Source organism: Neomonachus schauinslandi, chromosome 8 (genome assembly GCF_002201575.2).
Source record: "Neomonachus schauinslandi chromosome 8, ASM220157v2, whole genome shotgun sequence".
Lineage (NCBI taxonomy): Eukaryota > Metazoa > Chordata > Mammalia > Carnivora > Phocidae > Neomonachus > Neomonachus schauinslandi.
Genome location: NC_058410.1, coordinates 72,672,078 through 72,687,776, shown reverse-complemented (window position 1 = coordinate 72,687,776; position 15,699 = coordinate 72,672,078). Strand labels below are relative to the sequence as shown.

General features: G+C 35.7%; 1 protein-coding gene across 12 annotated transcripts in view; it reads right to left on the bottom strand.

Moving 5' to 3' along the window:
- SNX14 (sorting nexin 14) overlaps positions 1–15,699 on the bottom strand; it is a 92,414-nt gene that overhangs the window by 41,113 nt on the left and 35,602 nt on the right. For 10 of the 12 annotated variants that reach the window (XM_021693572.2, XM_044917557.1, XM_021693573.2 and 7 more), the window contains 6 exons: positions 14,662–14,746; positions 6,021–6,177; positions 4,282–4,357; positions 3,069–3,113; positions 2,898–2,978; positions 2,684–2,798 (listed from right to left, as the gene is read on the bottom strand). In XM_021693572.2, the coding sequence (XP_021549247.1) occupies positions 2,684–2,798; positions 2,898–2,978; positions 3,069–3,113; positions 4,282–4,357; positions 6,021–6,177; positions 14,662–14,746 (559 nt within the window). The remainder of the gene's footprint in view (positions 1–2,683; positions 2,799–2,897; positions 2,979–3,068; positions 3,114–4,281; positions 4,358–6,020; positions 6,178–14,661; positions 14,747–15,699) is intronic. The other 2 variants (XM_044917554.1, XM_021693575.2) reach the window with 2 other exon arrangements.

Sequence of the window (15,699 nt, the reverse complement as noted above, 5' to 3'; positions counted from 1 at the left end):
ACTCAAGGTAAGTAGAAGTAATAAAAATAAAAGTGGAAAATTAGTATATCAAAAACATTAATAGATTTGATAAAACCCCTAGCAATACAGATTAGAAAAAAGAAAATACAAATTACCAATGAACAGAGGACATCACTATAGCTCCACAATAAGGGAACAATGGAAATAACTTGGTGACAGTAAAATAGGTTACTGAGATGCATTAAAAGCATTCAAAAAAATTTAGTATCAATTAATGATTAAAAAAAAAAAACTCTCAGCAAACCAGGAAGAGAAGGATACCTTCTCAATCTGATCAAGGATATCTACCAAAAAAAACAAAAACAAAAACAAAAAAAACAAACCAGACTAGTACCATACTTAATGGTACAACACTAAGTAATATCCCCCTAAGAACAGGAACGAAGCAAGGATGTCAACTTTTACTGCTTCAATTCAACATAATAGTAAAGGTCCTAGCCGTTGCAATAGGCAATAAAAAGAAATAAAAGGCATAAACACTATAAAGGAAAAAGTAAAACTATATTTGCAAATGACATAATTATGTACATAGAAAGTCTTAAGGAAATGTACAAAAAAGCTACCAGAACTAGTAAGTGAATGTAGCCATGGCACAGGATACAAAGTCAATATGCAAAAAATCAATTCTATTTCTGTTTATTAGCCACAATTTAAAAATTGTTTTAAATACCACATGCAAATACCTCCGAAAACATAAAGACCTACAGTGAAAACTATGAAATACTATAGAAATGAATGGTAAAATATTCCATGTTCATACACCAGAAACCCAAATACTGTTGCGATGGCATTACTCCCTGAGTTGATCTATACTATAGATTTAATGCAATTCCAATCAAAAAACTCCCAAGTAGGCTAGGCTTTGTGCATGTGTGTGCGTGTGTGTGTGTGTATGTGTATCCATGAGCATGTGTGTGCATGTGTGTATGGAAATAGGCAATCTGATTCTAAAATATATACATATACATGCAAAGGACCTAGGATAGCCAAAACAATTTGAAAAAACAAAGAAATAAGAGGCCTTATGCCACCTGATTTCAAGACATACTATATAGTAATAATCAAGACTACGATATTAGGCAAAAAATCAGACATGAATCAGTGGAAATAAAGAGAATCCAAAACACATATATATGGTCAAATCATTTAATGAAGATGCCAAAGCAACTCAAGATGGGGAAAAAAAAATGTCTCCTCAAAAAATGGGTATCAGAAAAACCAGATATCCATATCCAATGGAGGGAAAAAATGAACCTCCAACCCCTAACTAATACCAATACAAAATATTTCAAGATCACAAACCTACATATAAAATATAAAACTATAACGCATCCAGAGAAAAACAATCAAATATCACCTTGACTTAGGGTAACAAAGACTTCCTATGGAAGTCTCTGAAAGCACTAACCATAAAATAGAAATACTGAGTATCATCAAAATTTCAAAATTCTACTCATCAAAAGATACTATTCAGAAAATGAAAAGACAAGTCAGTCTGGAAGAAAACATTCTTAATACTTATTTCTGACAAAAGACTTGCATCTAAAATATATAAAGAACTCCTATAATTTAATGAAAAAAGAAAAACAATTCAGTAAAAAATGGGCAGATTAAACACTTCCATGTACAAAGATATTTGAATGGCCAATAAGCATATTATAAAATGTTCAACACCAACCATTAGAGAAATGCTAATTAAAAGCACAATAACATACCACCACATACCCACTAAAATGGCTAAAATTAAAAAGATAAATAAACACCACCAAATTTTGGTAAAGGTGTGGAGCAACCAAAATTCTCACACATTTGCTAGGGAGAGTAAAATAGTACAACCACTTTGGAAAACAATTTAGCAGTTTCTCATAAAACAAAATATGTACCTACCCTGTGACCCAGTAATTCTACTTCCAGTTAATTAAACATATGCCCAACAGAAAAAGCCTTATACAAGAATGTGCACAGCAATTTTATTCATAATAGCCCAAAAGTGAAAGCAGTCCAGATATATCCATCCACAAGGAGAATGAATTAAAAAAAAAACACAGTACACTCATTCAAAAGAATACTACTTAACAAAAAAAAGAGCAAACTATTCCTCTACACAACACAAACCAATCTTAAAAAGCATTATCCTGAATCAATGAAGCCAGGAACAAAAGAATACATACCATATACTCCATTTATAGAAGGAAACTGTATAGGCAAAACTAATCTGTGGTGAGAGAAACGAGACCTGTGATTGCTTTGGCAGGAGTGGGAGTGTTTGGGAAGGGCCCTAACTTACTGGGGTGATGGAAATGTTCTAAATCTTGATAAAAGTGTAAGTTACACAAATGTCTAGATTTGTCAAACCTGATCAAACTGTGTAAGTTCTGTGAATTTCACTGTGTAAATTATATCTCAATTTTTTTAAGTTATATTTTAAAAAGAAGTTGGTTGAAGTCAATTATAAATTATGTTCCAATCTGGAAAGAAGTGCACACTTAAGAGACAACTCAAAGGTGATATTAAAATAACTAGTAAAATGAAATTTAGTACAATGATATATGACAACTACAAAATCAGATCTGATCTAAACATTCAAATGTATTTAAAACACTAAATAAATAAATTAAAAAGTGTAAAAATGACTTTGGTAAAGTGCACAGGTAAGCCTCACCCACAGTCAGACATATTTGCAATACATGCACCGCTCCTTCTTGTTTCAGAAAGTTCATAAAACGAAATAAGAGATCTTGCTGCTCTCTGATTTGCTTCAATTCTAACTTCAGCACCTTGATACAATATGGGAGAAGAGTAAGTTAAGGCCACATAAACACATGATAAAATTGTTTATATCAAAAATAATATACATTATTGCTAAAAATACTTACAGATGGCTTTTTATTTCTAGGTTCTGCAAATTTCTGCAAGAATGGAACCAAGGGGGAAGGCAGTTCAGTTGCTTTTTCAGGCTTTAAGAAAGAGAATTTATTAATTCAATAAAAGTGCAATGTGCTTTGACAGATATGAATCAAAACTCATACTTAATACTCAATACTCACTGGACTGTCATCTATGAAGATGATAAGCAAATGATTCACAGTATCCTAATGGAAAATAATACACATGGGTCAAAATAATTCCATTACTATATTCTTTTTTTTTTTTTTTAAGATTTTATTTATTTATTTGACAGAGACACAGAGAGAGAGGGAACACAAGCAGGTGGAGTAGGAGAGGGAGAAACAGGCCTCCCATGGACTAGGGAGCCCGATGCGGGGCTCGATCCCAGGACCCTGGGATCATGACCTGAGCTGAAGGCAGACACTTAACGACTGAGCCACCCAGGCGCCCCCGCATTACTATATTCTGCCTAAAATTCTCAAAGCATTTTTCATATTGTGAAAGTTTCTAGAAAAATGAAGAAGCAAATGGAACAGTGGCAAAGCATTTGCACATATGTAACACAGAGGGACTTTAAAAAATCTGCGATGCAGGGGGTGCCTGGGTGCCTCAGTCGGTCGAGCATCTGACTCTTGGTTTTGGCTCAGGTCATGATCTCAGGGTTGTGGGTACTGAGCCCCAAGTTGGGCTCCACACTCAGCAGGGAGACTGCTTGGGATTCTCTCTCCCTCTCCCTCTGCCCCTTCCCCAAGTCATGCTCACACACTCTCTCTCTCAAATAAATAAATACTTTTTTAAAAAATGTGATGCAGGGTCTCACTTTTTGGAAAGTGGGCAAAGAAAAGTTATTCTGACTTCAGCATTTAAAGTGTTTATAAATTATTCCTGTTTCTTCAAAATCTTATTGGTTCAAAAGTAAAAGTAATTCAAGTTTCCACCAATGGATGCATAAATAGCAAAATGTGGTATATATCTACAATGGAATATTATACAGTCTTGATAAGGAACAAAATTCTAATATATGCTACAATGTGGATGAATCTTGGGGACATTATGCTAAGGGAAATAAGGCAGTCACAAAAAGACAAATAATGCATGGACCCACTTATAGGAGGTACCAGAGTAGTCAAATTCATAGAGACAAAAGTATGTTGGTGGTTGCCAGGGGACTGGAGGAAAGAAGAATGGAGAATTATTAATGGGTACAGAATTTCAGTTTTGTAAGGTGAAAGAGTTCTAGAGACGCGTAGTAGTGATGGTTGCTCAACAATGAATGTACTTAATACCACTGAACTGTATATATAAAAACATTTAAGATGATAAACTTTATATGTATTTTACCACAAATTAAAAACACTTTTTGAGCCTTACTGGATCAGCTAGGAAATCCAAAGAAGGAAGAAACACCGAACCGGAAAGGATCTCTCTTAAAAGTAAGGTCAGGGATCTGGAAAAACAATATTGCACATATTTAGTGATTTACATCAGTTCTTACCTGGGAATCTTGTTAAAATGCAGACTATGATTCAGTTGGTATGCCCCAAGATTCTGCATTTCTAAAACACTCCCAAGTAATGCTCATGCCAGTGGTTCACAGACCATATGTGGATTCCTGAACTGGCTAAAAGAAAGTATTGTTTAAGAGGAAAAAGCATTTCCTTAACAGGAGGGATTTGGGTGAACATTAGAAAACACTCCCCACCTTAGAAAATTTAAAATACTTAATACATTTTAAAATTAATGTTTAAAACTAGTAATACAATTTGTAATTATAATAAATTAACATTATACGTTAATCTGTTTAAAATATTTTCATTAAAATATTCTAAATTTTGGGGCACCTGGGTGGCTCAGTCAGTTGGGCAGCTGCCTTCGGCTCGGGTCATGAGCCTGGGGTCCGGGGATCGAGCCCCACGTCTGGCTCCCTGCTCAGTGGGGAGCCTGCTTCTCCCTCTCCCTCTGCCTGCCACTCTGCCTACTTGTGCTCTCTATCTCTGTGTCAAATAAATAAATGGAATCTTTAAAAAAAATAAAAAATAAATAAAATAAAATAAAAAATAAAATATTCTAAATTTTTAAAAATTTTAATAAAAACTTTATGTTATGGGGTGCCTGGGTGGCTCAGTAGGTTAAGCGTCTGCCTTTGGCTTGGGTAGTGATCCCAAGTTACTGGGATCAAGCCCTAAGTCGGGCTTCCTGCTCAGCGGGGAGCCTGCTCCCTTAGATTATTAGAATAATCTAAACAAATTCCTGCCAGAACGAGAAACAATGGTCTAGATGAATTCTAATTATTCTTGCCAGGTATAACCTTAAAACACAACTTTGATTTGGTCTGTTTAGTTTTTTGTTTTGTTTTGTTTTGAAGATTTTATTTATCTGACAGAGAGAGACACAGCAAGAGAGGGAACACAAGCAGGGGGAGTGGGAGAGGCAGAAGCAGGCTTCCTGCTAAGCAGGGAGCCCAACGCAGGGCTCAATCCCATGGCCCTGGGATCACAACCTGAGCCGAAGGCAGATGCCCAAAGACTGAGCCACCCAGGCGCTCCAGGTCTGTTTAGTTTATTCAAAGTGTTTCTGCCAATGAGTCACAATGTTTATGGCTTTAAAATGGAACACCAAGAGGGCGCCTGGGTGGCTCAGTTGGTTGAGTGACTGCCTTCAGCTCAGGTCATGATCCTGGAGTCCTGGGATCGAGTCCCGCATCGGGCTCCCTGCTCAGCGGGGACTCTGCTTCTCCCTCTCCCGCTCCCCACTCTTGTGCTCTCTCTCTCTCTCAAATAAATAAAATCTTAAAAAATAAAATGGGACATCAAGAAATTAACAAAGTATAACGATCTCAAATAAAAAAACTGATTTTCTTCATATTTATCTTGATTTTCCCAAGATCACTTCCCCCCCGCAAAAAAATTCTAAGCAACACAACATATGTTGTTGTGTTTAGCACTAAAATGGCATTTTAATACCTGACAAATTATATTTCTTAAATGAAAATTTATTCACATCATAGGTTAATCTCAAGTTTTAGTGTACTCCTATTATGATCAAGAATAACAATATACACATGTCATGGTATGCAAATACTGCTATGACATTTTCTGGACTATTTATACCTGCAGTCTGTTGCTTTAGGAGGCAAAATATAAGGAAAAAGTAGTTCAGTAAGTTTCCTTAAATAGTGTAATTCATCTCTTCGACTCCTCAAAGCCACATGAAGCTCTGGACCGTATTCTTCTAAAGCAGCTTGCTGTAAAAACTCTGTATTTTCTACTGTAAACAGAGATAAAAAAATAAATATTGAAAGAAGTTAAGCAACATTAAATAACTTCAGTCATTTCCACTAACAAACAGAAAACCATTTATACAGTCATTCCTTTCCTAGCCCTCCCTTCTTTCAAACATGTATTCTACTGGGAAATTTTTCACAAAAAGGATATAAAAAGAACAATTTTCCTCCTTGCCATAAGTTTTTCAATTTTGCAAAAAATTGATAAAAAGACCTTTTCCCATGGCAAATAAGAATTTTAACTCATATCACTACCTTACAAATGATGTTAAACAAAAGCAAATATTTATTTTAAAAGGTGGAAAAAACTACAGAAAACATCTAGCACATCCAAAGGCATTGTTATCAAATGTTATACCTTGTTCATCCTCTGCAAATACACACACACACACACACACAAACTCTGTTAAAACTCTTTGTTGTCTGCCAGCAAATTAGACAATCTGGAAGAAATGGATGCATTCCTAGAGATGTATAAACTACCAAAACTGAACCAGGAAGAAATAGAAAACCTGAACAGACCCATAACCACTAAGGAAATTGAAGCAGTAATCAAAAATCTCCCAGCAAACAAGAGCCCAGGGCCAGATGGCTTCCCAGGGGATTTCTACCAAACATTTAAAGAAGAATTAATACCTACTCTTCTGAAACTGTTCGAAAAAATAGAAATGGAAGGAAAACTTCCAAACTCATTTTATGAGGCCAGAATTACCTTGATCCCAAAACCAGACAAAGACCCCATCAAAAAGGAGAATTACATACAGACCAATATCCCTGATGAACATAGATGAAAAAATCCTCACCAAAATACTAGCCAATAGGATCCAACAGTACATTAAAAGGATTATTCACCACTACCAAGTGGGATTTATTCCTGGGTTGATTCAACATCCGCAAATCAAGCAATGTGATAAAATACATTAATAAAAGAAAGAACAAGAACCATATGATACTCTCAATGATGCAGAAAAAGCATTCGAGGGGCAACTGGGTGGCTCAGTTTTTAAGCATCTGCCTTCGGCTCAGGTCATGATCCCAGGTTCCTGGGGTCAAGCCCCATATTGGGCTCCCTGCTCAGCAGGAAGCCTGCTTCTCCCTCTCCCACTCCCCATGCTTGTGTTCCCTCTCTCGCTGTGTTTCTCTCTGTCAAATAAATAAATAAAATTATTAAAAAAAACAAAAAAGAAAAAAAAAAGCACTTGACAAAATACAGCATCCTTTCTTGATTAAAACTCCTCACAGTGTAGGGATAGAGGGTACATACCTCAGTATCATAAAAGCCATCCATGAAAAACTCACAGTGAGTATCATTCTCAACGGGGAAAAACTGACAGCTTTCCCCCTAAGGTCAGGAACACGGCAGGGATGTCCACTACCACCACTGCTACTCAATATAGTATTAGAAGTCCTAGCCTCAGCAATTAGACAACAAAAAGAAATAAAAGGCATCCGAATCGGCAAAGAAGAAGTCAAACTCTCATTTTTTGCCAATGATATGATTCTTTACGTGGAAAACCCAAAAACTCCACCCCAAAACTGCTAGAACTCATACAGGAATTCAGTAAAGAGGCAGGATATAAAATCAATGCACAGAAATCAGTGGCATTTCTATACACCAACAAGAGAGAAGAAAGAGAAATTAAGAAGGAGTCGATCCCATTAACAACTGCACCCAAAACCATAAGATACCTAGGAACAAATCTAACCAAAGAGGCAAAGAATCTCTACTCAGAAAACTACAGAATACTCATGAAACAAATTGGGGAAGACACAAAGAAATGGAAAAACGTTCCATGCTCATGGATTGGAAGAACAAATATTGTGAAAATGTCTATACTACATAGAGCAATCAACACATTTAATGCAATCCCTATCAAAATGCCATCAACTTTTTTCAAAGAAATGGAACAAATAAACCTAAAATTTTTATGGAACCAGAAAAGACCCCAAATAGCCTGAGGAATGTTGAAAAAGAAAAGCGAAGCTGGTGGTATCACAATTCCAGACTTCAAGCTCTATTACAAAGCTGTAATTATCAAGACAGTATGGTACTGGCACAAAAACAGACACATAGATCAATGGAACAGAACAGAGAGCCCAGAAATGGACCCTCAACTCTATGTTAAACTAATCTTCGACAAAGCAGGAAAGAAGATCCAATGGAAAAACGACAGTCTCTTCAACAAATGGTGTTGGGAAAACTGGACAGCACATGCAGAATGAAACTGGACCATTTCCTTACACCATACACAAAAATAGACTCAAAATCGATGAAAGACCTAAATGTGAGACAGGAATCCATCAAAATCCTTGAGGAGAACACAGGCAGCAACCTCTTTGACTTCAGCCACAGCAACTTCTTCCTAGAAACATCGCCAAAGGGAAGGGAAGCAAGGGCAAAAATGAACTATTGGGACTTCATCAAGATAAAAAGCTTTTGCACAGCAAAGAAACAGTCAACAAAACCAAAAGGCAACTGACAGAATGGGAGAAGATATTTGCAAATGACATTTCAGATGAAGGGCTAGTATCCAAAACCTTATTATAAAGATCTTATCAAACTCAACACCCAGAGAACAAATAATCCAATCAAGAAATGGGCAGAAGACATGAACAGATATTTCTGCAAAGAAGACATCCAAATGGCCAATAGACACATGAAAAAGTGTTCGTCACTCGACATCAGGGAAATACAAATCAGAACCTCAATGAGATACCACCTCACACCAGTCAGAATGGCTAAAATTAACAAGTCAGGAAACGACAGATGTTGGCGAGGAAGTAGAGAAAGGGAAACCCTCCTACACTGTTGGTGGGAATGCAAGCCGGGGCAGCCACTCTGGAAAACAGTATGGAGGTACCTCAAAAAGTTGAAAATAGAGCTACCCTACAACCCAGCAATTGCACTACTGGGTATTTACCCCAAGGATACAAATGTAGTGATCCGAAGCAGCACATGCACCGCAATGGTTATAGCAGCAATATCCACAATAACCAAACTATGGAAAGAGCCTAGATGTCCATCAACAGACGAATGGATAAAGAAGATGTGGTGTGTATACACACACACACACACACACACACACAGGAATATTATGCAGCCATCAAAAAATGAAATCTTGGGGCGCCTGGGTGGCTCAGATGGTTGAGCGTCTGCCTTCGGCTCAGGTCGTGATCCCAGCGTCCTGGGATCGAGTCCCGCATCAGGCTCCCTGCTCCTTGGGAGCCTGCTTCTCCCTCTGCCTCTCTCTCTGTCTCTCATGAATAAATAAATAAAATCTTTAAAAAAAAAAAAAAATGAAATCTTGCCATTTGCAACGACGTGGATGGAACTAGGTGGTATTATGCTAAGCAAAGTAAGTCAATCAGAGAAAGACAATTATCATATGATCTCACTGATATGAGGAATTTGAGAAACAAGACAGAAGATCATAAGGGAAGGGAGGTAAAAATGAAAAAGGATGAAATCATAAAGGGAGACAATAAGACTCTTAATCTCAGGAAACAAACTGAGGGTTGCTGGAGTGGAGGGCGGGGAGGGATGGGGTGGCTGGGTGATGGACACTGGGGAGGGTATGTGCTATGGTGAGCGCTGTGAATTGTGTAAGACTGATGAATCAGACCTGTACCCCTGAAACAAATAATACATTATACGTTAATATAAATAAATAAATAAATAAAACTCTTTGTTGTCTCTGCTTTCACATCTAAATCATTCAGGTAACCTTTTAAAGCACTGGCTTCCTTTGTTAAGTTCTGTGTCTTCTGCTCAAGAGTATAGGATATAATAGGTACAGAACTGTGTAAAATAGAAGTCCATGAACAGATAAATTACTTAATGAATATTAAGTCGTGATAAAACTTATATTAACAGCAAGTTTTCTTAAAAGGCCAAGTACTAAACTAATATTTTAGAGAAAGAGAGTGAGTTGGCGGGGGGGGGCATAGGGGAAGCATCTTAAGCAGACTCTGTGCTGAGTGTGGAGCCTGACACGAGGCTGGATCTCATGACCCCAAGATCATGACCTAAGCTGAAATCAAAGAGTCGGAGGCTTAACTGACTGAGTCACCCAGGCATCCCAAACTAATATTTTAACTTAAAAGTAATAATATTGTCACTTCTTTTTACAGACCTCAAAAGACAAGGAGGAAAACAAGTTATGCTTTCCCTTATTTGCACTCTGTGCCAGGTTTTAAAATCATGGAGTCTATGAAAGGAATCTAAACTCCAATTCAGTGGCATTTATTTTTAACGATTTTCTTCTATTTTTATTCAAAGAGAATGCAAGCACATTTACCAAAAAAAGCCAATATATGCATTCTAATAGTGTGAGTACTAAGAAGGTAAATGAAGGCTATCTGTGCCTGAGGTACAAAAGAAGGCCTGGCAAAGATGGATGTAGTTATTACAAGAAATGCATTTTATTTCATAATTATGCAATTATTTAATAAGCATTTTTCTCCAAGAATTTGGGGCACAGATTATTTAAAAATGCATGTCATAAGCCAGAATTTAAAATGAGACTAAGCCATGCTAAATTCCAGCTCTACTTAACAAACTGATCTTGAACAAATAACAAATGATATAATGCCTATGAGCTTCAGTTCCCACATTACAGTTAAGCAATTATAAACACTGAAAAGTCATCATGCAAAATGTGTAAGTAATTATAACGTTCAACGTGATTAAGCATTCACACATAATATATAAATTAAAACATCAGATTGGAATCTATTCAACATGTCAGACATGAGAGTTTTTTGTAGTTCTAGATAATGAGAAAATAAAGAAATCAGGCAAAAGATAAAAAGAACATAGGGAGGAAAATCTTAATTGGGAATATAAGCAAAATATAGATGCTGGAAAACAGAGCATGGATTAATCCCCACTAATCATCAGTCCATCTACTGCCTTATCAGTTAGCAGTTTTCAGACCAAAACAGGAAAGGTCTCCAGAATCCATGACAAAGAGATGCCTTCAGGATGAAAGACTGGACAGTAACGTCCTTCTGCACAATTTATTACTGAATTTAAGTTAAGCCAATGCTTCTAAAGTATATATATTCAGTATTTCTAAAGAGCCATGAGAGTACACACATAGACAGAAAACATCTATATAATCCCTCTTCTCAAGAGACAGATTAGAGAAAACACTGAGAGAGTAAAAGGAATCTGAATGAAGAGATGAACCTTTAATTACTTTCTGAGTTATGCACAATGGTGGGGCCAAAGAATTTTGAAAACAAATCTATGCATTAAAGAAATGAAAATTCAAAAATCTGCTAACCTTTTTTACAAGTCTATCTAATTCACTGTCATAATACTTAGAATATCAGGACCTTTGAATAAAGTAAAAGTCCTTCTAATCTCAGGCCTTTTAATTCTATGAATCTCATTAACTACAATGTTATTAATTAATCGAATCTAGCATTTTATGGTGATTTTATAATTGGGAATCATTTTTTGCATTAATAGTAGCAAATTAGCAAACCCTCCCTTGTAAAGACTCAATAATAAATTTCAAACTGGTTTGTGTGTGGGTGTGCATATATATATAATACCACTCTCTTAGAAATAAAATAATTTGGGAATTTTATTAAACTGATTAATTCAACTAAAAATAAAAAGATGTCTCCTTTACTTATAGCCTGCATTCAAAGTGTTTGTCTTTTGAACAAAGACTATATTAAAAATACTTCTCCCACATAAAAACCTGCACACAAATGTTTACAGCAGCTTTACTCATAACTGCCAAAACTTGGAAGCAAGCAAGATGTACTTCAATAAGTGAATGGATAAATAAACTGTGGCACATTCATACACTGGAATATAACTGAGCAGTAAAAAGAAATGAGCTATCAAGCCATGAAAAGACATGGAGGAGCCTTAAATCCATATTTTTAAATAAAAGAAGCCAGTCTGAAAAGGTTACAGTATGATTCCAACTATATCACATTCTGGAAAAGGCAAAACTGTGCAGACAATAAAAAGATCAATGGTTACCAGAGGTTCATGAAGGAAAGAGGGAGAGATGTCTGTGTGAAACACAGGGTTGTTTTTTTTTTAAGATTTTATTTATTTATTTGACAGAGAGAGAGAGCACAAGTAGGCAGAGCAGCAGGGAAAGGGAGAGGGAGAAGCAGGCTCCCCACTGAGCAAGGAGCCGGATGAGGAACTCAATCCCAGGACCCCGGGGATCATGACCCGAGCCAAAGGCAGATACTTAACCGACTGAGCCACCCAGGCCTCTGGAAATAAGGGGATTTTGAAGACAGTGAAACTATTCAGTAATGGTGGATACATGGCATTAAGCATTTGTCAAAACCCACATAATGTACAATACAAAGAGTAAACCCTAATGAAAACTGTGGACTTTAGTTAATAATAATGTATCAATATTGGTATATCAATAGTAACAAATGTACCAACTAATACAAGATGTTAATAGGGGAAAAGAGAGCGAGCTATGGGCACTCTCTATACTTTCTCAATTTTTGTATAAACTTAAAACTGCTCTAAAAAATAAAATTTACTGGGGCACCTGGCTGGCTCAGCCAGTGGATCATGTGACTCTTGATTTCCAGGTTGTGAGTTTGAGCCCTATGTTGTGTGTAGAGATTATTTAAAAAGAAAATCTTTAAAAATAGTAATAATAATAATAGGGTGCCTGGGTAGCTCAATCGGTTAAGTGCCTGCCTTCAACTCAGGTCATGATCCCAGGGTCCAGGGATCAAGTCCCGCATCGGGCTCCCTGCTCATCTGCTTCTCCCTCTACTCCTCACCCCTGCTCTGATCTCTCTCTCTCACTCACTGTCTCTCTCTCTCAAATAAATAAATAAAACCTTTAAAAAATAATAATAATAATAAATAAATTTACTAATAAAAAAACCCACTTTTCCTATTTTTTTTTTCCCTGATAGTAAAGTAGCCTTGACCAAATGGCTACAAGATAATTGCTATCTTCTGATTTGTTTTTGCCACTGACAGGACACTGATTTTTAAGTTAATTTTTTTATTCAATAATTAAATTACACATATTCAAACTCTTCTACTATAGTACTATGTTGAAAGTAACTATTTTTTTTTTTTTAATTTTATTTGACAGAGAGAGACAGCAAGAGAGGGAACACAAGCAGGGGGAGTGGAGGAAGGAGAAGCAGGCTTCCCGCCGAGCAGGAGCCTGATGCGGGGCTTGATCCCAGGACCCTGGGATCATGACCTGAGCTGAAGGCAGATGCTTAACAACTGAGCCACCCAGGCACCCCGAAAGTAACTATTTTTAGTTGTTGTAATATTATAAGATGAACACAGAAAAAAATTTTAAATATATATCTAATTTGAAATGCTTCTCAAAACTGAGAAATTATTCATACCAAGAAACAAATAAAGTAATAATTTGATTTTTACTTCAACTCTGCCTAGAACATAATTTCCCCCAAATGAACCTTATATTAACTGATATCATGAGGGAGGGAAAATTGGTTCTGTACTCAAATGATTTCGGATGTGGGAAGTTAAAAACTATTTAAATAGTTAAAGCCATTTCTTTGCTGTAGGACTACTCAGAGATTTTGGTATGGTGGTATTAGCTGGGAATTTCCATAAGGGGAATATAATGTGTAGTAATTACCAGAAAATATGACCATGAAACCTCTTCTACACAGTTACTACATGGAGTAGTATGCAGCATTGACAAAGAATACCAAAAGCATTTGGGAAAGCACTCACAAAGAATACCAAATGCAAACATAAGGAAAATCAGTTTTGCAAAGAACCAAGTATAGAGCACAGAAGTAATTTTGTTAAAAAAAAAAAAAATTCAGTTTGATCTAAGAGCAAGAAAAATCCGGATTTCATTCATTCAATCATAAAACATTTGCTGAATGTATGCTATGTGCAAATCATGAGAGTATAAAAGCCAGGACATTCACAAAAAACTGCAAATAGGTGATCCCAGCCAACACATAATACACAGTGAAAGACAAGAGTAAATCAAAATATTTGACTAGAGAGTATTTAAATATACAATTTAGACTCTAAGAGTCACTAAATTTTTTTTAGTAGAGAGATAACATGAGAATTGTGGTGGTGTGAAATTAACATGGTAGCAATATATAGGATGGGCTGGAATAGGTCAAAACTACTGAAATCATTAAGAAGAGAAAGGGGGAAGAGATCGAGAGATACTTCAGAGGGAGTAATAAAGGCAACAGACTATCATCCAAAAGAAGATGAAAGTCCTCAATAGTATATCTAAAAGTTAACTATCTTCTAAGTTTCATAGATTCCTGAGTTTCTACAATCACTTATACAATAAACAAAGTATTAAAAAAGGATTTTGGTTTAAAGGAATACTTTCACAGCATTTGTGAATATCAGTTAATGCATCAGTAATCATACATAGGTATTTAAGGTGAAAGTTGGTATATAAAAATCACTCAAACTTTGTAGTAGAAAACTGTATTACCTTTCTGACTGGCTTTAACTATCACCTCTATATGCTTCATTGCTGCTTTTAATAGTTTCTTGGTTATAATAGATGGAATATCCACCTAGAAAAATTCAACATTAAAATAAAACTTTTAAAACAATTATCAATGAGTTACAATGGCAGGAGCACTCTATTTAAGATACTGGAACACATGATCTTAAAAATTAGAGATATTATTTAGAATCTTTCAAAAATATAATTTAAAAGCGCTTTATATTCTTGGATCATACTAACTACAACTTTAGACAGTGCTTCTATCACACTAAAGAAAATATATCTTAATATGCATGCACTATGTATACTAAATTTTCCCACAAAATAGTATCTTTATTCTTGATTTCTTTAATATGTTTCTTTTAAACATATTCAAAGAAAAATCTCAAGTAACTTAACACTTTGGGGCCATAAATTTCTGTTTATTAAGGTTACTTAAGGATTAAGTATTTTTATTCACCTTACAAGATAAATCTTGGTTTTAAGCTATATAGAAGCATTCTACTTTGGAATGATAATCAATTTCATGATTCCCCACAGACATTTTTCAGCTTAAAGGCTAGAAACTGTAGTGACTATGGTAGGTTAGTGATGCAGAACCGAAGGCTTATATGTATACACATGAGAGAGACAACAAAATAACTAAAACTAAATTGCAAATAAAATGAATCACCAAAAAGCATGTTTACTGGACTTCAACAGGCTTATCTTCTACCACAAAACTCAACACATTTTCCCTTTATCAAAGCATGAAAAAATTGCATCACAGCCAAGTTTTGTATTAATGTTTCAATTATTTTTAATTTCCATATTAAGGAAGGGGGGGAATCACAGGCTAATAAATCTAATAAGTATGATGGATCATAAACCCCCAATTTTTAGTGATTTACCAGTAAAACCCAGAGCAGTTTACAGGTATCTTTTAGCTATGTAAGATCAAACATACTCAGTAAGTGGGAATATTTTTGTTAGTAGTATACCTTGTTGCAAAATAACATTACTCTTTATTTCTCTCTGGCT